Raw genomic sequence first — 21,444 nt, forward strand, 5'->3', positions numbered from 1 at the left:
GGCAGGCCTATCTTCTGTATCCCACCAGACTCAAATTGGTTACACCTAGGGGCCCTAGATTCTTTGATTCCCCAGCTGCTGCCCAGGAGTTTCTTGACAAATATGAGCCCCCTGTACGCAGCCCCATGCGCAGCTAATCTTCACTCTTACATAATGGCTGGATTGGTAATGGCTGGATTGGTAACCCAGTTGATTATATGCCTACTGAGGTTCCTCCTAGGGAAACCTTCTGATATGGTTGGGATTTTATGTCCTAGGCCCACAAATAGGAATTGGGAGGGTGGGATTCAGTTTAGACCTCAGACAAGAGGTAGTAAAGGTCGATCAGGATGTTTTTTTTACACAGTTTTAGAAGAAATGTTTTGAGTTTTTTGTTAGAGTTGTCTCTTGGACACTACTTCTATCTAGATGCCAGTATAAAGAAAAATGTTTATGCTACAACGCATTACTTATTACTGGTTATGACACAAAAGATGTACACTAAAGAGTCTCTTTACAGCACAACAGCTACAGTTTTACAAGAAAGTTTTTTGTTAGGGTTGTTCTTTTTGCACTACTGCTATTTAAGCGCAAGCATAAAGGAAAATGTTTTTGTCACAACACACTAACTTTTATTGGTTATGATATAAAAGATGTACTAAACTGGATTTCAATGACAAATTTGAATCTCTTTACAGCACAGCAGCTGAGAATGTCCGATTGGCGAGGCCTGGCGAGAGAATGGTGTGCTGTGAGGCTGAACCGGGAGCCTTTACATACGCCACGGAGGGTTACGAAAGTGAGGTGTGTGACCCCCCTTTTTTTTTTTCCCTCTCTTTTCCCCTTCTTTCCTTCTCCCCTCTTTTCTTTCTTTCTCTCCACTATTTACGCTCTTGTCCCTTCCCTGGTGTCACCTCTTCTCTCTTGCTTTGCCATGCACACTATGCGGCTCCTTTGCCTACACGTGTGGCTTACCCTCGAAGATCGTTAATATTAGACAACATTTAATTTATATTCCTGGAACATAGGGGGAATTCATTCCCCTATTAAGAGGAAGTCGATTCTGACCCACCTTGTGTTTCTACAAGAGACGCACCTCTCGGATTTAGAACATAACAAATTGCGGACTGATTGGGTGGGTAGAGTAGAATATACCTCGTACAAGACAGCCAGCAGAGGGGTAGCCATACTTTTTGGTAAACAACTGGATTATGAGGTTCTAGATGTACTTAAAGACCCCGAGGGTAGATACATTGTTGTACAGATCCGCACCTCAGATAATATCTACACATTATGTAATATCTACGCCCCAAATCAAAAGGATAGGAAATTCTGGGACTCCATACTGACTACACTCACACCTTTTCTGGGCACTCATATCATTCTGGGAGGGGATTTCAACCTGGCCCCAAACCCTCACTGTGACAGGCTTAAAGATCCCAACAGATGCGCAGCGAGGAGCCTGCCTAGGGTGTCAGATAAATTTGAGAGAGATGTTTTTGAGGGTCTGGGTGGCACCCTGGATGTATTAGACATCTGGCGACTGCTTAACCCGGATGGCAGAGACTATACCTGCATATCTCGAGCAACGCCCTCCATGTCGCGCATTGACCTCTTCATGATTTCAAACTCTCTAGTCATCCAAGTAATTGATACAAAAAATGTTGAAGTTATTGTCTCTGACCATGCCCCCATAGCACTCTTTCATGACGTGACTCCCAGAGTAGGTAACAGGCACACCTTGCGTTTTCCAAAATATCTTGTGACGTCTCAGGAATTCCAAGCTTACCTAGTGCGTTGCTGGGACGATTATAGGGCAAACAACATTCAACACATACACACTCCAGAACTTTTCTGGACTGCGGCTAAAGCGGTGCTTTCAGGTGATATTATTGCGTACTTAGCTCGCAGAAAGAAACAATGCTTGGAAAAGATCGAGAGACTAAGAAATAGTCTGGCGGATACTTACCGCGAGTACTGCACTACCCCCTCCAACTGTTCCTATCATAAATATGTTGGTGTCAAAACAGAATATGATGCGCTTCTTGCGCATCAGGCCTCACAGGCGCTCCTCCGGAACCGAGGTAAATATTATCGTTACGGGGACGGGGATGTTTGTTCCCAAAAATCTCTGAGGAGCAATTGAACAAACTGAATGCTCCGATAGAGAGGGAGGAGGTTGAGAGAACTATCATGACCATGTCTTTGGATAAGGCACCCGGTCCTGATGGGTTGCCGATCGAATTTTACCGCCTGCTTAAACCACAGGTGGCCCCCTCCCTCGTGGATCTGTTTACCACCTATCTCAGAGAGGAGACGACACCCTCCCCAGAATTCTTATCGGCCTCCATCACATTGATCCATAAAGCAGGTAAAGACTGCTTGTTGCCCGAATCTTATAGACCAATCTCCCTGTTAAACTCGGACTATAAGATCCTTACTAAATTGTTCGCCGAGAGACTAAAATTTATTTTACCTGCCATCATCCACGAGGACCAGATGGGCTTCATGCACACATGTTCTTCAGTGGTTAATGTATGCAGGGTCCTACAGATAGTCCAACACTTCTGGTCTGGCTCTGGGATTCGTACAGGGACGGACGGTCCGGGGGCCTTCCTTCTGTTACTTGACACAGAGAAGGACTTTGACTGAGTGGAGTGGGGCCACCTCTTCAACACCATGACCCAGGCTAACTTCTCTGGCCCCTTCCTCACTCTTATTAAAAACCTTTATCACTCACCCACTGCGAATGTGCTTGTGAATAATGTTTTCTCACCTGACTTCCAGCTACACAGGGGTACAAGACATGGGTGCCCCTTATCACCCCTGCTCTTTAATATAGTTTAATATAGCATTAGAACCCCTGGCCATTAAATTACGGCAGGATTTTCCGGGCATTGATATAGCAGGAGTACCGCAGCATCTGGCACTGTACGCAGATGATATGCTTCTCTTCGAGCGGGATCCTCAGAAGCACCTGCCTGATATCATGAATAACCTTAAGAACTTTGGCCTATTCTCGGGATATAGGGTAAACGTACAAAAATTGGAGATCCTTTGGCTAAATAGAAAAGCGGGCACTGTTGGGGACTACCCCTTCACTGTGGCTAAGCATGATATTACCTACCTCGGTATTAAGATCTCTGCTAACCCTAACAGGCTATATGCTGACAATTTAACCCCCATTTGTGCTAAACTACAAGCTCAAATGAATAGTTGGAATTCTCTGCTATTGTCGCTGTCGGGAAGAATTGCCTTACTTAAAATGGTGGTGCTCCCCCGAGTCCTATACCCACTTCTCATGCTCCCCCTGATCTTGAACAAACCAGACCTCAAGCTCTTAGACTCTGCAGCTCGAAGGTTCATTTGGCAGGGGAAAAAAATTGCGGATTTCGAGAGATAAACTTGGAATTCTCTGCCATTGTCGCTGTCGGGAAGAATTGCCTTACTTAAAATGGTGGTGCTCCCCCGAGTCCTATACCCACTTCTCATGCTCCCCCTGATCTTGAACAAACCAGACCTCAAGCTCTTAGACTCTGCAGCTCGAAGGTTCATTTAGCAGGGGAAAAAAATTGCGGATTTCGAGAGATAAACTTAATATGACTTTCCTTAATGGAGGTTTGGCACTTCCAGATTTTAGGCTCTATAACTGGGCCGCTTTGATACGCCTGGTAGTGGATTGGCAGGTAGGCACCCATCATTTTTTGTCGCCCAAACTTGGAGCAGGCAGTGTTGGGGGACGTGTCCCTGACTTACCTTCCACATATGGCAGACCCGAGGTCCTTGAAGACCCTGGGTCTTAGCATTCTGTTCAAGGACCCTTTGAAGGCCTGACACCTTGCCCACAGATACCTAGGTAAAACTTGTCACACCTCACTCTATCTACCTATTAGGAAAAACCCAGACTTTCCGGCAGGATCTGACACTTTGCCCTTCAAGGTCTGGGAGGAAAAAGGGATAAAGTCACTCAAACACTTATTTGATCCACTAACTAAAACAGTCAAGACATTTGGTGCCTTACAAAGGGATTATGGCTTACCAAGAACCCACTTTTATGCCTTTCTCCAAGTATGCCACTATGTTGGGGCATTGGTCAGAGACACAGCACATTTTTGGGAGGGGTCCCCTTTCCATCTCACACAATCACTGTACGCCATGGGCAGGTTCTCCATCTCAGAAATTTATCAAACTCTATTGCAACATCACCTTTCGGAGCTTCAGCCGTCTATACAGGCGGGCTGGATTAGGGAGGGTTTAGAAGAGGTTACATGGGCAGAGATAAGGAACAGTATGGAAAAAACTAGGAAAGCATCTCTATCAGCTATGTTTAGAGAATCCCAAGTACGCTTCTTGCACAGGGCATATTTCACACCGAGGGTCATGGCAAAATGGGTACCTACCTACACGAATAAATGCTCTAAATGTGCATTAGATAACCCTAGTCTCTTGGATTACATATGGGATTGCCCTCCGATTAGGCAATATTGGGGTAAAATACAATTCTAGTTGAAACAAAAACTTCAGATACAGCTTGACATACGACCTGAAACTATCATATTTTTGCGCTGGGATGAACGGTATTAACAACATGATTTGGTACTGAGCTTAATGATCTTGGTGGCTAGAAAACATATATTAAAACACTGGATAGCAACGGTAGGCCCCTCTTTTAAAAGGTTTTAAAAACCTGCTACAATCCCAATTATTCATTGAACAAATGGACTTACGACCGGATGTCCAGAACAGACTAAACCTGTTTTTGCGCAAATGGCACAGACTAATTCTCACCTTTGAGTTGGAAATACAGAGGCTAATTCTCAGACCATTCACAGACTCTGTGATTTTCATGGAGAGCACTCTAAGAGGAGACTGGGTCCACTTGTTTCATGAAGGTCGTTAGAGAACTAACACCAGGTTTTACAATACCCTTCTCACACATTCTCATCTCATTTCTCACGGTCCTTGTGTCCTTCTTCCCTCCTGCCTTCCCCACCCCCTCCTTTCTTCTTCCCCCCCCCCCTTTTTTTTTATCTTCTGCCAGGCCTCGACATCGACACCAACCTGTCCCACATTGGGACCCTCTGATAGGGTAATAGTAGTGCAGGTTATTAAATATAGTTAGTTAGAGTTAGAGAATTTAGGGACTTTCTGGTTTAAAATCAATAAAATGTTTGGGAGCGGCAGACACGAGCAGAGATTGTCCCTTTACGCATTTATATCTTTAAATCTAGCAGAAATGTCTAACTGTACCAGGCGATAACATCTTGCGTGATTATGTTGTCATTTACCCCATATCTTGTAAATCACTACAATTCTGCTTATTATTTGTATCTTGTATACTGGATGCTTATACTGTCTGTACATTCTGTTTTTTCCCTAATAAAAATGATATGTTAAAACAATCATATGAGCCTGTTCTCTATGGGCAACTAAAGCATATTTTTTGCTACTTTGGAAATAAGGACTACCTCAAATTGCGAGGACCGTCAAAGGTGGAATTGGGTGATACTGTGGTAGTGTAAGCGTGCCAAGCTTCAACCGACATGAAAGTATGTGTAACTAAGACATGAAATCTATCTCTCTGCCTAGTTTGACTTATCTGGAAACAGGTCAATTACAGTATATATGAGGACTACACCAAATCTGAATCCTTGTTATCTCATACTGGTTAATGGGAATGCTTCTTTTACAACCACAAGTAACACCCTGGGTTGAGGATGTACATTGCTATGTGATTTTATTAGATTAATCCCTATTTGTAGTATAGTTATGTTTATATATAGCATACCATAATGCTCTTTAGGGGTATTATAGTTATTTTCTATGATGTTGAGTCACCTATATGGAGAACTGTGTACTGAATTTTTTCATGCACTCTATGCTTATTATGCTATACCCAAACTGTGGTGATACTTTCTTATAATTTTTATGATTATTTCATAGATATCCTCGTGTAAATATAAATAAACTATAGCCTATATTAGGAGCCACCAAGTATTACCCTATTGGATCATACCCTTTTGCTTATTGAGTGGCTTCCCTTATTAGGCACAGTAAACTAGCATTAACTAATCAAGCTCTAGATCTAGCTGATAAGGGTTAACACATTATTTCAAATAGAACCTGGGCATCTTCGTTGCCTACTCAATCAACACCTTTTGTTATATTATTTAGTGTTGTACATTGCTCTAGGATGACCTATTACTTGTTGATTCTAGTGCCCTCTTGCCCTAAGCTGAACATATGCTATACTAAGACACTTTGGGGATATCCCTTTATAATGTTCACCACTCATTATGTCAGTGGCACTTACTTTACAAATTACTACTTCCACTTACTATTATAGCCTTTTAATGGTTGTTGGATTATTGCTAAATTAGCAAAGCGTTCTTAGGTACTCACCTTTGTATATATGGGCATGCTTAGCATTATTCAAACTGTAAGATATGTATAAGGTGCTTCTACTTGAACAGATATGGTCTAAGAGAATCCATTGAGGGTATATCAGGTGCATAGACATTATTACTAACTTATAATATGTTGACTTTAGCATTCTTCCACCCTATTCTCAAAGTATGTTATACTATGCCTGCACTCTGGGAATCTGCTTCTAAGCTGTTCACCACTTATTATGATACGGGCACTCATAAACTGAAATATTATTCTGGCATATCGCTATAGCTTCAGAATTGTTGCCTAATAATTAGATAACTTACAAAAGGTCTATTAGATATTCCCCTTGATATATAAGGACTCGCTTAGCCTTTATCTACATCTATAAGTTCTGTGCTGGGAGCCTTTATAAAACTTAAGAGAACTCCATAACTAAGAGCTCAGGATATTTCAAGTGCATATTAATCTTCTCTAACATATATATCATTATTATTTGTTTAGAGGAAATACACATATGTTCCAATTAATCTCATAAAAAGTCGCTTCTCCTTAAAGGGACAGTATACTATAAAATTGTTTTTCCCTTAATGTGTTTCCAATTACTTTTTTTACCAGCTGCAGAGTATAAAATGTATAAGATTTGCTTTTTTAAGGCTTATTTGTGTATATGAATTAGCTGATTTTGTGTTTTGAAGCCACAGCCTAATAAAATGGGTTGAGCTTGTAGGTATAATCAGATCTCATTACTTTATCACATTGTGTAAATATACCTGCTTCTTTATCCTATATCTGTCCATAAACCAATCACCAATACTTGGAGAGAACAATGGAAAATTAACATTTTATTACTTTATCCCTTCTATAACCCACTGGGAGTGTAATTTCTTCTATTGGCTGCCACAGGCTAAATAAATTAATTAAAATGGCAATAAAGGTAATGGAAATACTTATAAACAATTTAATACACTCCAGCAGGTAAAGTGAATCATTGGGAACAAATTAAAGGGGAGAACATTTTTGAGTAAACTACTTAAAGCTAAACATATGGAAAAAAATAAAAATAAAAAAAATGAGGTTGTTTATAGGGAACCATCCTTACATTCAGGATTACATTGCATTGTTAACTTTGTCTTGTTTCTGTTTGAAGTCCAAGAGTGACGTCCTAAGTATCCTGGAAGGTTTACACTTTGACTGGCATATAATTCATTCTTTGTATATTAGAATTGCTTTGATTTCTTTTTTGTACACATTCACCTAAATTACAAGTTTTGCCGTATGGCTACACCGCTGAAAAATTGGCCTATGCGCGTGGAATGGCAGGTCACTCGTACTACAAGTCGTAGAGGTACGGCTTTACCCCTAGCGTTTTCACCTATAGTGCAACTCTCCATTCCGCACTCAAAAAATGGCTCTTGCGTGTGGAATTTTCAGGTCATTTGCATTACAGGTTGTGCGGTCCGGCTATTATGCTAGCGTTATAGCTTATACCGCAACGATCCATTCCGCGATCAAAGACCAGTAGTTATGGATTTTGCAAAACAAAAATGTCTCACAAAACTCATAGCAAAAATGTTACAAAGTACACTAACACCCATAAACTACTTATTAACCCCTAAACCTCCACCACCCCCGCATCGCAAATACTATAATAAACCTATTAACCCCTAATCCGCAACCCACCCACATCACCAACACTAAATTAAAGTATTAATACCTAAACCGCTAAACCCCACATCGCTACTACTAAAATAAATCTATTGGCCTCTAAACCACCGACCCCCCACATCGCAACTACTAAAATAAACCTAATAACCCCTAAACCACCGGCCTCCACATCGTAACACACTGAATTAAACTAATAAGCCCTTACAATATAACTATCTTAAAATAAATAAAAACTTACCTGTGAAATAAAAAAAAATAACATTACTATTTAAAAAAAACTAAAATAAACTAAAAATAAAAAACCTAAATTACAAAATTAAAAAAATCATAACACTACGAAAAATAAAAAACTAACATTACAAAAAATAAACAAAATTATCCAAAATAATAAAATAATAAAATTTAAATCTAATAATAAAACAAAAAAGTCACCCCAAAATAAAAACACCCCCTAATCTAACAATAAACTACAAATAGTCCTTAAGTTAAACAGCTCTTTTACATTAAAAAAAATACAAAGTACCTCCTAACAGTAAAACCCTCCCACCCAATCAACCCCCAAAATAAAAAAAACCTAAGTCTAAATAAACCTAAGATACCCATTGCCCCTAAAGGGGAATGTGTATGGGCATTGCCTTTAAAAGGGCAATCAGCTCTTTTGCTGCCCATTAAAATAAAAAAGCCCTAATCTAAAAAAAAGCTCACCCAAAAAAAAAAAAACTAAGTCTAACCCCGAAATAGGCACTTACCATTCCTGAAGTCCAGTGGTGAAGGTCTTCTTCAAGGCAGCTCCATCTTCATCCAGCGAGGGGACATATATGTTCATCAGAGCAAAGGCAGTGCAGAGTGAAGGCGGCTGCAAAGCAGGACCTGCGGCCGCAGAGCCATCCAGCATGTAGCATCCTCTTCATGCAACCATCGCATATTTGGGGTACCTTGCATTCCTATTGACTGAAATTTTCAAATTAGCCAATAGGATGAGAGCTTCTGAAATCCTATTGGCTGATTTGAACACACTGTCCAGAGCAAACCAAGGTGCCGGATGGATACAGATAGAAAGCCGGGATAGTTTTTTACCCACCATATTGTCAGTACGTGCCAGTGACACTTAGGGCAGAGCATAACCTAGCTGGTCGAGGGTAGTGGTTCGTGAGCAGCAGTATCCTGAGTTTCTATCCACATCCATCTGGTACCTTGGTATGCTCAGGACAGTGTGTTATTATTGTTTTCCATTTGGATCTCTTTGTACTGCACAATTTACTGAGCATTAGGGACAGATTTTAATGTTTTAATAAATATTTTATATCTTACCTGATACCGTTATGGAATACCGTTTGCCTACCAGTATAAATAGGTGTGTGCATACAATAGAGCTTGTATTAGCACCAACAATTATGAGTAATCATTCGTCCTTTCTATCAAGCTATACCCAGAGGGTTACAGTATTACACTATTTTGTATTTTTCTTCTCTCATTTGAGGACCTATCGAAGATTCAGATTACGTCTTGTCAATCTTTCCCTTGGACGGACATATTCTTCTATTTATTTTATTATTTTGGGATTCACACTCTGTATCTATATTACATTTATACTTTATTGTTTCACATCTTGTGATCTTGTTTGTACATCTATTTTATATATTCAAGAGAATCATTGTTAATATGTTTTTCTGAATTTCTTCTATCTCAATGCTGCCAGTTTTTTTTTTATAATCCAATAAGACAACTCTCTTTTTTTTTTTTTAAATACATTTTTATTGAGACTTATACAGGGATATGGTAACAGAGCCACTGTAAACACATGGTAAAATGACTGCTAAATGCAAACCCTATACAAACATTTATAAAAAGATATAGGTAAAGAAAGGGTAAAGATAAAAACAAGGCAACGCGTTTCTCAGCTATAAGCTGTTTCATCAGGCTTATAGCTGAGAAACGCGTCGCCTTGTTTTTATTATTTTAACAAAGTAATTTTATATTCTGAACACTTGCTACCATCTTTCTTGCCATATTTATCCCTCTGGCTGAGAGGGAAATATCCTTGGGTCTATCCTGACCACTGGTGTATCCTGGGTCTATCCTGACCATTGGTGTATCCGGAGTTCCATCTGTATCCAGCTGGCCTATGATTAAGTCTGGTGGGTGACTACATTGATCCCATCCTGCCTCTATAGCATCGAAGGAGATGCTACAACTATTGTGAGTACCATTCTTTTCTATTGCATTGATTCACCTGCGTTAAGGCAATACTAGGCCATATAGGCACCTGTGTTTCTTTTTGTCATTCTGATACAGAATCTACATCATTACCGGCAGTTGGTCTTCTGGGTGACTGTAATAGATCCCAGACTGTCTCCATAGCACTAATTGAGGTGCTTTCACAAATGTGAGTTCACTCCCTTATATATCAAGTTGTTTTTGGACCAAACAATATTGGGACATGTGGCGCTTCTGTCTTCTCTTGTCTTTGTAGATTGCTGCCCTGGATCCCGGCCTGGATCTCCACAGATAGCTGCCTCGATCTTCCTTTCAGAGACTTATTATTCACTTCTGAGACTCTTAATTAATTATTATATGGTTATTGTTATTTACATATGTATATGATTTTTATTGTATGATTTACCATCTTATACACTCTACCACATATCATTACATTATATTATCATACTGCATTTATGTATCTTGGTGTTACCAACTAATAGTTTAATATATCCATATCTATCTACAAACCATTCTGAGGTATTGTAAACTGAGGTATAGTCACCTATTTACTATTTAGTATCTTTACCCCTTCTTTCTCTTTTGAGGTTGATAGATAAAACTGTACGGTCTTATGGAGACATGATAGATATATATCAGGTTTAGTGATTATCCCGCAACAGGGCGCCCCCTCCCTTGTTGTTGCAGAAGGGGTTATAGTAAGGGGTAGTATTGAGGATTATACTATTCTGTGTTGTTCCATCCAAGTAGGTGTGAGAGACTAGCCGCATTATAGTATGAAATAATATTTGGCAAATCAAGGCCACCCTGTGTGACTGGTCTCTCCAGAGTTTATCCAGATGTTCTGGGTCTCTTGTCTCTCCACACATAGGTGGTGACCAGACTCTGTAGTCTGTTTAAAACAGGCCTAGGGATGTTATATGGAATAGATCTGAACAGATACGATATCTTGGAAAGGAAGGGCATCTTGATTGCAGCGATACGTCCTATCCAGGAGATTTCCCAGAATTCCCATGTTTCAAGTAGTTTCCTAAGCTCTAAGAGTCTGTCTGTATAGTTCAATGCTACCGTGGGGGAGGGGTCTGGACTAAGGGAGACTCCTAGTACCTTGATGGAGGTCACACTCCACTGAAAGTGGTACTTTCTCTTCAGGGACGCAAGGTCTTTGGCTGGTATGTTTATAAGGAGAACTCTGGCTTTGAGATATTGAGTGTATAGAAACTCAGGTTGCCAAAGTTCTTTAGGATTGTGAAAACTGCACGTAAGGACTCTTTGGGTGACATCAGGAAAAGGGTGATATCATCTGCGTATAAGGAGATTTTGTGTGAGTGTGTCCCGAGAGCGAGGCCTGTGGTTCTCGGATCACGTCTAAGGGTTCAATCACTAGGGCAAACAAGAGAGGTAACAATGGGCATCCCTGTCTAGTGCCATTAGCTATGCTGAATAGAGTTGACTGGAATCCAACTCCTCGTACTCTAGCTGAGGGAGATACATAGAGGGCTTTTACTGCCAGGATGGAGTTAGGTATATGAAGAGTTTTCATAGTCTCCCATAAATAGTCCCATCTGACCCTGTCGAATGCCTTTTTGGCATCTAGAGACAGGACCAGAAATGGGACTCCAATCCCAAATTTTAAGATGATTAAGTATTCGCCTGGTCGTATCAGAGCCTTCTCTATATGGGACAAAACCAACCTGATCACCACCTATCAAGGGGTAGGATAGTTCTTGAGAGTCTGTTAGCTAAAAGCTTGGCGTAAATCTTGGTGTCGAGGTTAAGTAATTAGATTGGGTGATAGCTGCTGCAAAGGTCTGGGGGTTTACCTGGTTTTAGAATTGAAACTATCGTGGCCTCTAAGAATTCTGCATTGCAGGTGCCTCTAGAAAATATTTCTTGACAGAATCTACAGAACACAGGGGCTAGAAGATGATGAAAAGTTTTATAGAATCTGGATGTAAAGCCATCAGGGCCGGGTGATTTTCCTAGTTTCATGAATTGGATGATCCTAATTTCTTCTGCTGTTACTGGGGTAGTTAATATAGGGGCGTCATCTGGGTTCAGTGTGGGAAGACATAAAGAATTAAGGAATTTAGAGAATTCTCTAAGGTATGCGGGGGGACTCTAGGCCAACTTCAATGCTATACAAGGTTTGGTAATACTGCTTAAATGTTTCTCCAATATCTGTAGGTGTCAGGGTGCCAGGAATCAGACTGAGACGAGAAGTATAAAAATAATCGCACCTTTATTAATAGAAAAAATAATAAAAATCCGCAAGTAAAATAACAAGCCAGGAGTCAAAACCAGAGCTGGTAGTCAGACGAGCCGAGTCAGGAGCCAAAGCGAATAGTCAGACGAGCCGGAATCAGGAACAAGGAAAACAGCAGAGTCAGGAACAAGCCAGGGATCAGGAACCAGGAAGGACGTCAGGCAGTCAGTTAATACACAGGAACTCTCACAAACAGGTCTGAGACAAAGCAAAGGCAAAGCATACTGAACAGAGGCCCTTTAAATAATAAGTGATGACATCACAATTCTGAGACTGCATCCTGTCTCACATGGATGATGCACACCAGTCTGTCTATAAAAGGAAGTGTAGGAAATGAGCAGCATCCCCCACAATGCACCATAGTCAGGAAGAGAGGTGAGTAAAATGGCTGCCAGCAGCACATGGCAAACAACAGGGAAAAAACCCTGACAGTACCCTCCCCTCAATGACCCCTCCCCCGCGGGAGGACAAAAGGCTTATTAGGGAAATGGGTATGGAAGGCACGGAGGGGGGCGGGAGCATGAACATCAGAGGAGGGAACCCAAGAACGCTCCTCTGGACTGTAGCCCCTCCAGTGAACCAAATACTGTACACGGCCCCTGGACATACGAGAGTCAATAATGCTGCTGACCTCATACTCCTCATGGTTGTCAACAAAGATAGGATGGGGACGAGGCAACACAGTGGTAAACCGATTACAAACCAATGGTTTCAAGAGGGAGACATGAAAAATATTGGAGATGCGCATAGCAGGAGGTAGGTCAAGAGCGTAGGCCACAAGATTAACCTGTCGGAGTATTCGAAAAGGACCAACATAACAGGGAGCTTTCCTCCCTTGAATCAATGCCTCTTTTAATACATGCATTCATTCAAAATAAAAACTTACGGCTAGATTTAGAGTTTGTCGGTAAAAACCTGAGGGGCTAACAAGCCTTTTTTTTCAGCGCTCCCTTAAGCCAACGCTGGTATTACGAGTTTTCTGAATGGCTGCGTTAGCCTCAGAGAAGTGAGCGTTGAGCCAAATTTAGCTCAACTTCTACTCTAAATACCAGCGCTGCTTACGGTAGCGGTAAGCTGGAAAAACGTGCTTGTGCATGATTTCCCCATAGGATACAATGGGGCTGAGCTGGCTGAAAAAAAACACCAGCAAAAAAGCAACGTTCAGCTCCTAACGCAGCCCCATTGTTTCCTATGGAGAAACACTTTCTAAGTCTACACCTAACACCCTAACATGAACCCAGAGTCTAAACACCCTTAACCTTACACTTATTAACCCCTAATCTGCCACCCCCTCTATCGCTGACACCTACATTATATTATTAAATCCTAATCTGCCGCTCCGGAAACCGCCGCCACCCACATTATAGCTATGAACCCCTAATCTGCTGTCCCTAACATCGCCGACACCTACATTATATTTATTAATCCCTAATCTGCCCTCCCTAACATCGTCACCACCTGCCTACAATTATTAACCCCTAATCTGCTGCCCCCAACGTCGCCGCTACTATAATAAAGTTATTAACCCCTAAACCTAAGTCTAACTCTAACCCTAAAATTACTATAATTAAATACATTATTCCTATTTAAAACTAAATACTTACCTATAAAATAAACCCTAATATAGCTACAATATAACTAATAGTTACATTGTATCTATTTTAGGATTTATATTTATTTTGAAGGCAACTTTGTATTTATTTTAACTAGGTACAATAGCTATTAAATAGTTAAGAACTATTTAATAGCTACATAGTTAAAATAATTACAAAATTACCTGTAAAATAAATCCTAACCTAAGTTACAAATACACCTTACACTACACTATCAATAGATTAATTAAATAAATTACCTACAATGATCTAAAATAAAATACAATTAAATAAACTAAAATATATTACAAAAAAAACAAACAAACACTAAATTACAAAAAATAAAAAAATCTTACAAGAATTTTAATCTAATTACACCTAATCTAAGCCCCCTAATAAAATAAAAAAGCCCCCAAAATAATAAAATTCCCTACCCTATACTAAATTACAAAAGTAATCACCTCTTTTACCAGCCCTTAAAAGGGGTTTTGCGGGGCATTGCCCCAAAGTAATCAGCTCTTTAACCTGTAAAAAAAAATAAAAGACCCCCCCCACAACATTTACAACCCACCACCCACACACCCCTACTCTAAAACCCACCCGGGCACCGATGGGACAGAAGAGAACATCCGGACCGGCACAAGTCTTCATCCGATCGGTGCAGAAGAGGTCCAAGATTAGCCTATTTGCATTTTTTTCCCCTGCACGTGACCCCTTGCACGTTCCCCCTCCCCCCCTTCGGGTGTGCACTATTGTCTTTATAATTTACAAGCAGGCACAGCATGAAAGGTAGCAGCTCTGCTGAAGAGCTTTTAGAGCAGGAGTGTCCTTTGAAAGTGTCCTTTGTTGAAAAGCAGTAATGCCCTACTACTAAAATCCAATCTTTATGAGCCACCAAACAGCAGCTCTCTCCCAGTGCCTTACTGCTCTTCAACAATGGAACCAAAGAGAATAAGGTAAAATTGACAAAACTTGAAAGTGTCCTTTGTTAAAGAGCAATAATGCCCTACTACTAAAATCCAATCTTTGTCAGCCACCAAACAGCAGCTCTCTCCCAGTAGTGCCTTACTGCTCTTCAACAAAGGATGCTTACAAGTTTTACCTAATTTCCCTCATTCTCTAATTGTCCTTTTGTGAAGAGCTGTAACGCACAACTGGCTTTCAGCTATCTCCTAGTAATGTATTGCTGCTCATCAACAAAGGAACCAAAGAGAATAAGGCAACATTGACAATACTGAAAGTGTCCTTTGTTGAAGTGCAGCAATGTCCTACTACTAAAATCCAATCTTTATCAGCTATCAAACAGCAGCTCTATCCCATTGCCTTACTGCTCTTCAACAAAGGAACTAAAGAGAATAAGGCAAAATTGACAATACTTGAAAGTGTCCTTTGTTGAAGAGCAGTAATGCCCTACTACTAAAATCCAATCTTTATGAGCCACCAAACAGCAGCTCTCTCTCGCAGTGCCTTACTGCTCTTCAACAAAGGATGTGCAGTTACTTTGCATTATTATTAATTTCTATCATTTTATTTTTATTTATTTTTATTTTTTTTATTAATTGCCTTGATTAAATTATTTATTTCTATTCCACATCTAAGTGTAATAGATCTAAAGCAGCACCAAATTACAGTGTGGACAGTGCACAAGCTTTTATGTTCACTGCTTCACCAAAGAAGCACAGTCCCGATGTGCTGGTGATGTGTGACGCCACAACACTTCCAGTTTCACCACTTCCGGTTTCACCACTTCCGGTTTCGCATGCACACTGAAAGGAAAATGCATATACGTATATGCATTTTCCATTTGTGAACCACATCCACGTGACCATGGAGGACAGGGAAAACAGCGAAAAGTTTAAAACAATCGTTTATGGAGCCTGCTTGCAGTTAATTTAAAAAGGTACAGCTCAACATAATTATTTTTTTAGGCAGAATTGATTTGTAATGGTGCCCTGTATTGTTGACTGGTCCTTTAAAGCAGTGATTTTCAACTAGTGTGCCATGAGAGATCCTCAGGTGTGCCACGGCAGACTGACAACAGTGTGACATATTTTTTAAATTTTGCTTGTTTTTTACTCCCAGTGCAGGGGTAGTTTGTAGGATGCATGGCATAACAGCACAATACATACAGTATGTGTGTGTTTGTGTGTATGTGTATATATATATATGCTGTATTAGGCTACAATGTGTGATTTTTTTAAAATGGTGGTGTGCCACAGGATTTTTTAATGTAAAAAAGTGTGCCACGGCAAAAAAAAGGTTAAAAATCACTGCTTTAAGGTAGTTAATATTGTAAAAATGGTCTATATCGTAAAAACAGTGCAATTCAGTAAGGACAGCTCTGATTTGAGGGGTTAATATTGTAAAAACAGCTCAATTCAGAAGAGAAAAGGCAGAGGATATCATGAAAAAAATGGATAATATTAAGGTAAATAAAACTCCAGGCCCAGATGGAATTCACCCAAGGGTGTTAAGGGAACTGTTATAGACAAACCTCTACTCTTAATATTTCAAGACTCATTATCCTTAGGCATGGTCCCCCAGGATTGGCATAAAGCTGATGTGGTGCCACTCTTCAAAAAGGGAAGCAGGGATGATCCTGGAAGCTATAGACCAGTTAGTCTGACATCAATAGTGGGGAAGATATTTGAAGGGATTATAAAGGATTAAATTGATGAGCATATTCATGTAAACAAGATTATGGGGTCAATTTATCAAGCTCCATACAGAGCTTGATGCCCCATGTTTCCGGTGAGCCTTCAGGCTCGCCGGAAACAAAAGTTATGAAGCAGCGGTCTAAAGACTGCTGCTCCATAACCTGTCCACCTGCTCTGAGGCGGCGGACAGAAATCAACCCAATCGAAACCCGTTTTCGATTGGGTTGATTGACACCCCCTGCTAGCGGCGAATCTGCAGGGGGCGGCATTGCACCAGCAGTTCACAAGAACTGCTGGGGCAATGATAAATGCCGACAGCATATGCTGTCGGCATTTAACGATTTGCAGGCAGACATGATACGCTACATCGTATCATGTCTGTCTGCCGTTTAATAAATTTACCCCTGAGTTCAAATCAGCATAGTTTTATGAGAAATAGATCATGTCAAACTAATCTAATTAGATTCTATGAGGAAGTAAGTAAAAATATAGATAAAGGGGAATCAGTCGATGTGATGTACTTAGATTTTGCAAAGGTGTTTGATTCAGTGCCACATGAGAGATTAATGCACAAAATTACCCTTAATTTTGTGCATTAATCTCTCATGTGGCACTGTATCAAATGCCTTTGCAAAATCTTAGTATATCACATCGACTGATTCCCCTTTATCTATATTTTTACTTACTTCCTCATAGAATCTAATTAGATTAGTTTGACATGATCTATTTCTCATAAACCATAGCTGAAAATGTTAGCTCATAGATAAATAACTGATCAGTACTGGGCCCTGTTCTTTTTAATATTTTTATAAATGACTTGGAGCAAGGATTAAATAGCGAGCGACATCTCTATTTTTGCAGATGATACTAAGTTAAGTAAGGTCATTAAGTCAGAGCAGGATGAACTTTTGTTACAAAGGGATCTGCAAAAATTAGAAGTATGGGCAGGTAAATGGAAAATGAGATTTAATACGGGAAAATGAAGGTTCTACATTTTGGAAGTAAAAATAAGCAAGAAATTTATTATTTAAATGGGACAAGACTTAGCCAAACAGAGGAGGAAAGGGATTTGGGAGTAGTAATGATAACAAGCTAAAGATAGGTGCACAATGCAGGGCAGCGACTTCAAAGGCTAATAAGATATATATAGGCATTTTTGATTGGCTGATGGCTGTCACATGATACAAGTAGGGTGGAAATAGACAACTATTGTGTTGATTATACAAATCTACTGTATTTACTGGTCCTTTATTAGATACCAAGAGAAAAAAATAAAATAAAAAACAAAAGTAAAGTAAATTTAAAAATTGCATGCAATATTTGAAGTAAGACATTTAAAGTAAAATAGGAAAATTTTATACTGTAAAATGCATACTAATCTGAGTACATTTTTTATTATGTTATAAATACATGGAAAAAAGCATTAGGAATATCATAAAACATACTTGTTAAGAGGTACCAATCCATAATTTGAATGGTCAAATCTCTTATTCATCATTTTTTCATATAGCCAGTCAGACACAGTTCTGGGAAGGATTTTACTGAGGAAAGACTGGTATCGTGTTAAATAAACCATATCCCATGGATATCCATTATCCCAGACTCTGCTCATAATCCAAGCGCCACTCCTGGTGCTGAGATAAACCTAAAAATTAAAAATATATATATATATATACATAATATAGTAACATGGTGGAAGAGGTTGAAAAAAAAGAGAACTTCATCATGTTCAACCTATACAAATCTTAATATACTTACAAAAAAAGATCCAGTTAAGGTTAAATTCATCCCATTAAAAAGGTGACCTATTTAATACAAACAATCTTATCCCTGAATTCTGTTTCTAGCCAGAAATGTATCTAAACCATTTTTAAATGTTTCTAAGGTATTAGCATTTACTACCACCTTTGTTAATGAGTTCCACAATTTTTTTGCTATTACAGTGAAAAAACGTTTACGTTGCAGGAGATTAAATCTCTTTTCTTCCAGCCTTAAATTGTGACCACTTGTCACAAACAATTTTCTTGGTATAAACAGAGCTACTGCCATCTCTGTATATGGGCCTTAAATATATGTATATAAAGTAATCATGTCACCTCTCAAGCACCTTTATTTAGCAAAAACAGACCAAGTTTGACTAGCCTCTCCTCATAGCTTAAATTCTTAATTTCTCTTAATAGTTTTGTAGCCCTTCCCTGAACTTTGCAATGTCTTTTATTGAGATTGGACCCCAGAACTGCATGCCATATTCTAGGTGAGGTCTTAACAGAGATTTATATAGTGACAGAATTATGCTTTCCTTCCTTGCATCTATGGGGTCGATTTATTAATGTGCAAGGGGATATAATACGATAAAGCGTATCATGTCTGCTGCACATCGATAAATGCCAACAGCATACGCTGTCGGCATTTAGCATTGCACAAGCAGTTCTTGTGAACTGCTTGTACAATGCCGCCCCTGCAGATTTGCGGCCAATCGGCCACTAGCAGGGGGTGTCAATCAGCCCGAACGTATAGGATCGGGCAGATTAATGTCCGCAGCCTCAGAGCATGCGGACAAGTTATGGAGCGGCAGTCTTTAGAACGCTGCTTCATAACTGCTGTTTCTGGCGAGCCTGAAGGCTTGCACGGAAACAGGGGCATCAAGCTCCATTCAGAGCTTGATAATTCGTCCCCAAAGCCTCTTTTAATAAATGTTAATATCTTATTAGCTTTAGAATACTGTCCTGCATTGTGCGCCCATCTTTAGCTTGTTATCTATTACTACTCCCAAATCCCTTTCCTCCTGTTTTGCTAAGTCTAGTTCCATTTAAATAATGACCTTTTTTAATTATTACCTCACTGTCCTTTATCCAATTATTTATTCATGAGCTAATATTTTCAGCTATTCCCAGTCCCTTCATTTTGCTCATTATTCTCTCATGTGGCACTGTATCAAACACTATTGCAAAATCAAAGTATATCACATCAACTGATTCCCCTTTATCTACAGTATATTTTTTACTTGCTTCCTCGTAGAATCTAATTAGTTTGACATGATCTATTTATCATAAAACCATGCTGATTTGAACTCATACTCTTGTTTACATGAATATACAATCCCTTCAAGTATCTTCCTCACTATTGATGTCAGACTAACAGGTTCTTGGATCAGTCCTGCTTCCCTTTTTAAAGAGTGGCACCACATCAGCTTTACGCCAGTCCTGTGGTACTATATCTAAGGATAATGAGTCTTGAAAAATTAAGAGTAGAGGCTTGTAGATAACTGTTCCTGTAAAAACCTTTGTGTACTCCATTTAGGGTTGGATTTTTATTTACCTTAATATTATCCAGTTTTTTATTGATATCCTCTAGAAATATCCCAGTTAATGGTATGGGCTTGTATGTTCTAGTTTGTTTCAAAGTGTCTCCCATTGGTTCCTCTCTCTCTTGTATACTGAAGAAAATAATTGGTTTAGCACCTCAGCCTTCTCCCTGTCACTGTTAATCATGCTACCCTTCACACATTTTAATCTACCTATATTTTCCTCCTTAGATTTTTTTGCCATTTATGTACTTAAAAACCCTTTTAGGGTTTGACTTGGAATCCTTTGCAATGCATCTTTCATTTTCAATTTTGGCTAATCTGATTTATTTTGTGCATGCTTTATTACATTACTTAATATATTTGGTATGCTGAGTCTGTACTATTTTCTTTGAATAATTTAAATGTCCTACGTTTTTTCCTAATTTCTCCTAACACATTTTTAGTTAGCCACATTGGCTTGGATTTATTTATTTTACTTTTATAACCATGTGGTATGTGTTGTTATGAATATTTATTTAACAAAGTTTTAAATGTTATCAATTTAACCTCTGTGTTTTTATTAAAGAATACTTTGTCCAAATTTATGTTATTTAACTATTTACTTAAATCATTGAATTTTGCTTTCCTAAAATTAAAAGTCTTAGATAAACGTTTAAGACACTGCTTATAGAAAGTGATTTGAAATGTGACCATGTTATGATCAATGTTGCTGAAATGTTCTTTGACTTCAATGTTTGATTTTATATCTGCATTGTGATAGCAGTAAATCCAATCCTAGTTGTCTCCTCTAATAATTGTGACAAGAAGTTATACATAAGAGCATTTAAAAATCTATCTCCCTTAGCTGTATTTATTGTTTCATTGGCCCAGTTTATGTTGTGGTAGTTAAAATCTCCCATAATTACACCATTGTTATTATTAGCAGCCTTTCCAATTTGTAGTTGAGTTTCCTCCATGTCACTAATGTTGGGAGGCTTATTATAGTATGTTCCTAGAAATATGTTTTTAGAATTTTTTCCCCACTCCTTATTTCAACCCACAGGGTCTCTACATTATCACATGTACCATCATAAATATCTTACCATATTGTAGGTTTATGGTCAGGTTTAATATACATGCACATTCCTCCATCCCTTTTATAACCCGTGTCCTTCCTAAATAAAGTATAACCCTTTAAGTTAACTGCCCAGTCATGTGAATCAAGCCACCATGTTTCAGTTATACTGATAATATCATAGTCCTCTTCTGCAACTAAAAGCTCCAGCTCCCCCATTTTACCCAAAGTGCTTCTTGCATTTGCTGTCATATATTTAATTTTAATGTGTTTTTTGCTGCTACTTGGTGCATTATCCTCCAAACATTCTA

At 39.2% G+C, this 21,444-nt stretch overlaps 1 protein-coding gene across 1 annotated transcript in view; it reads right to left on the reverse strand.

The window, feature by feature from the left end:
• Window positions 1-18,142: 18,142 nt before the first annotated feature.
• LOC128640806 (flavin-containing monooxygenase 3-like) overlaps window positions 18,143-21,444 on the reverse strand; it is a 365,854-nt gene continuing 362,552 nt past the window's right edge. Inside the window, exon 6 of the mRNA XM_053693225.1 lies at window positions 18,143-18,417. Within this exon, the coding sequence (XP_053549200.1) occupies window positions 18,205-18,417 (213 nt within the window). The 3' untranslated portion in view covers window positions 18,143-18,204. The remainder of the gene's footprint in view (window positions 18,418-21,444) is intronic.

The sequence above is a fragment of the Bombina bombina genome, chromosome 10, assembly GCF_027579735.1.
Source record: "Bombina bombina isolate aBomBom1 chromosome 10, aBomBom1.pri, whole genome shotgun sequence".
NCBI lineage: Eukaryota > Metazoa > Chordata > Amphibia > Anura > Bombinatoridae > Bombina > Bombina bombina.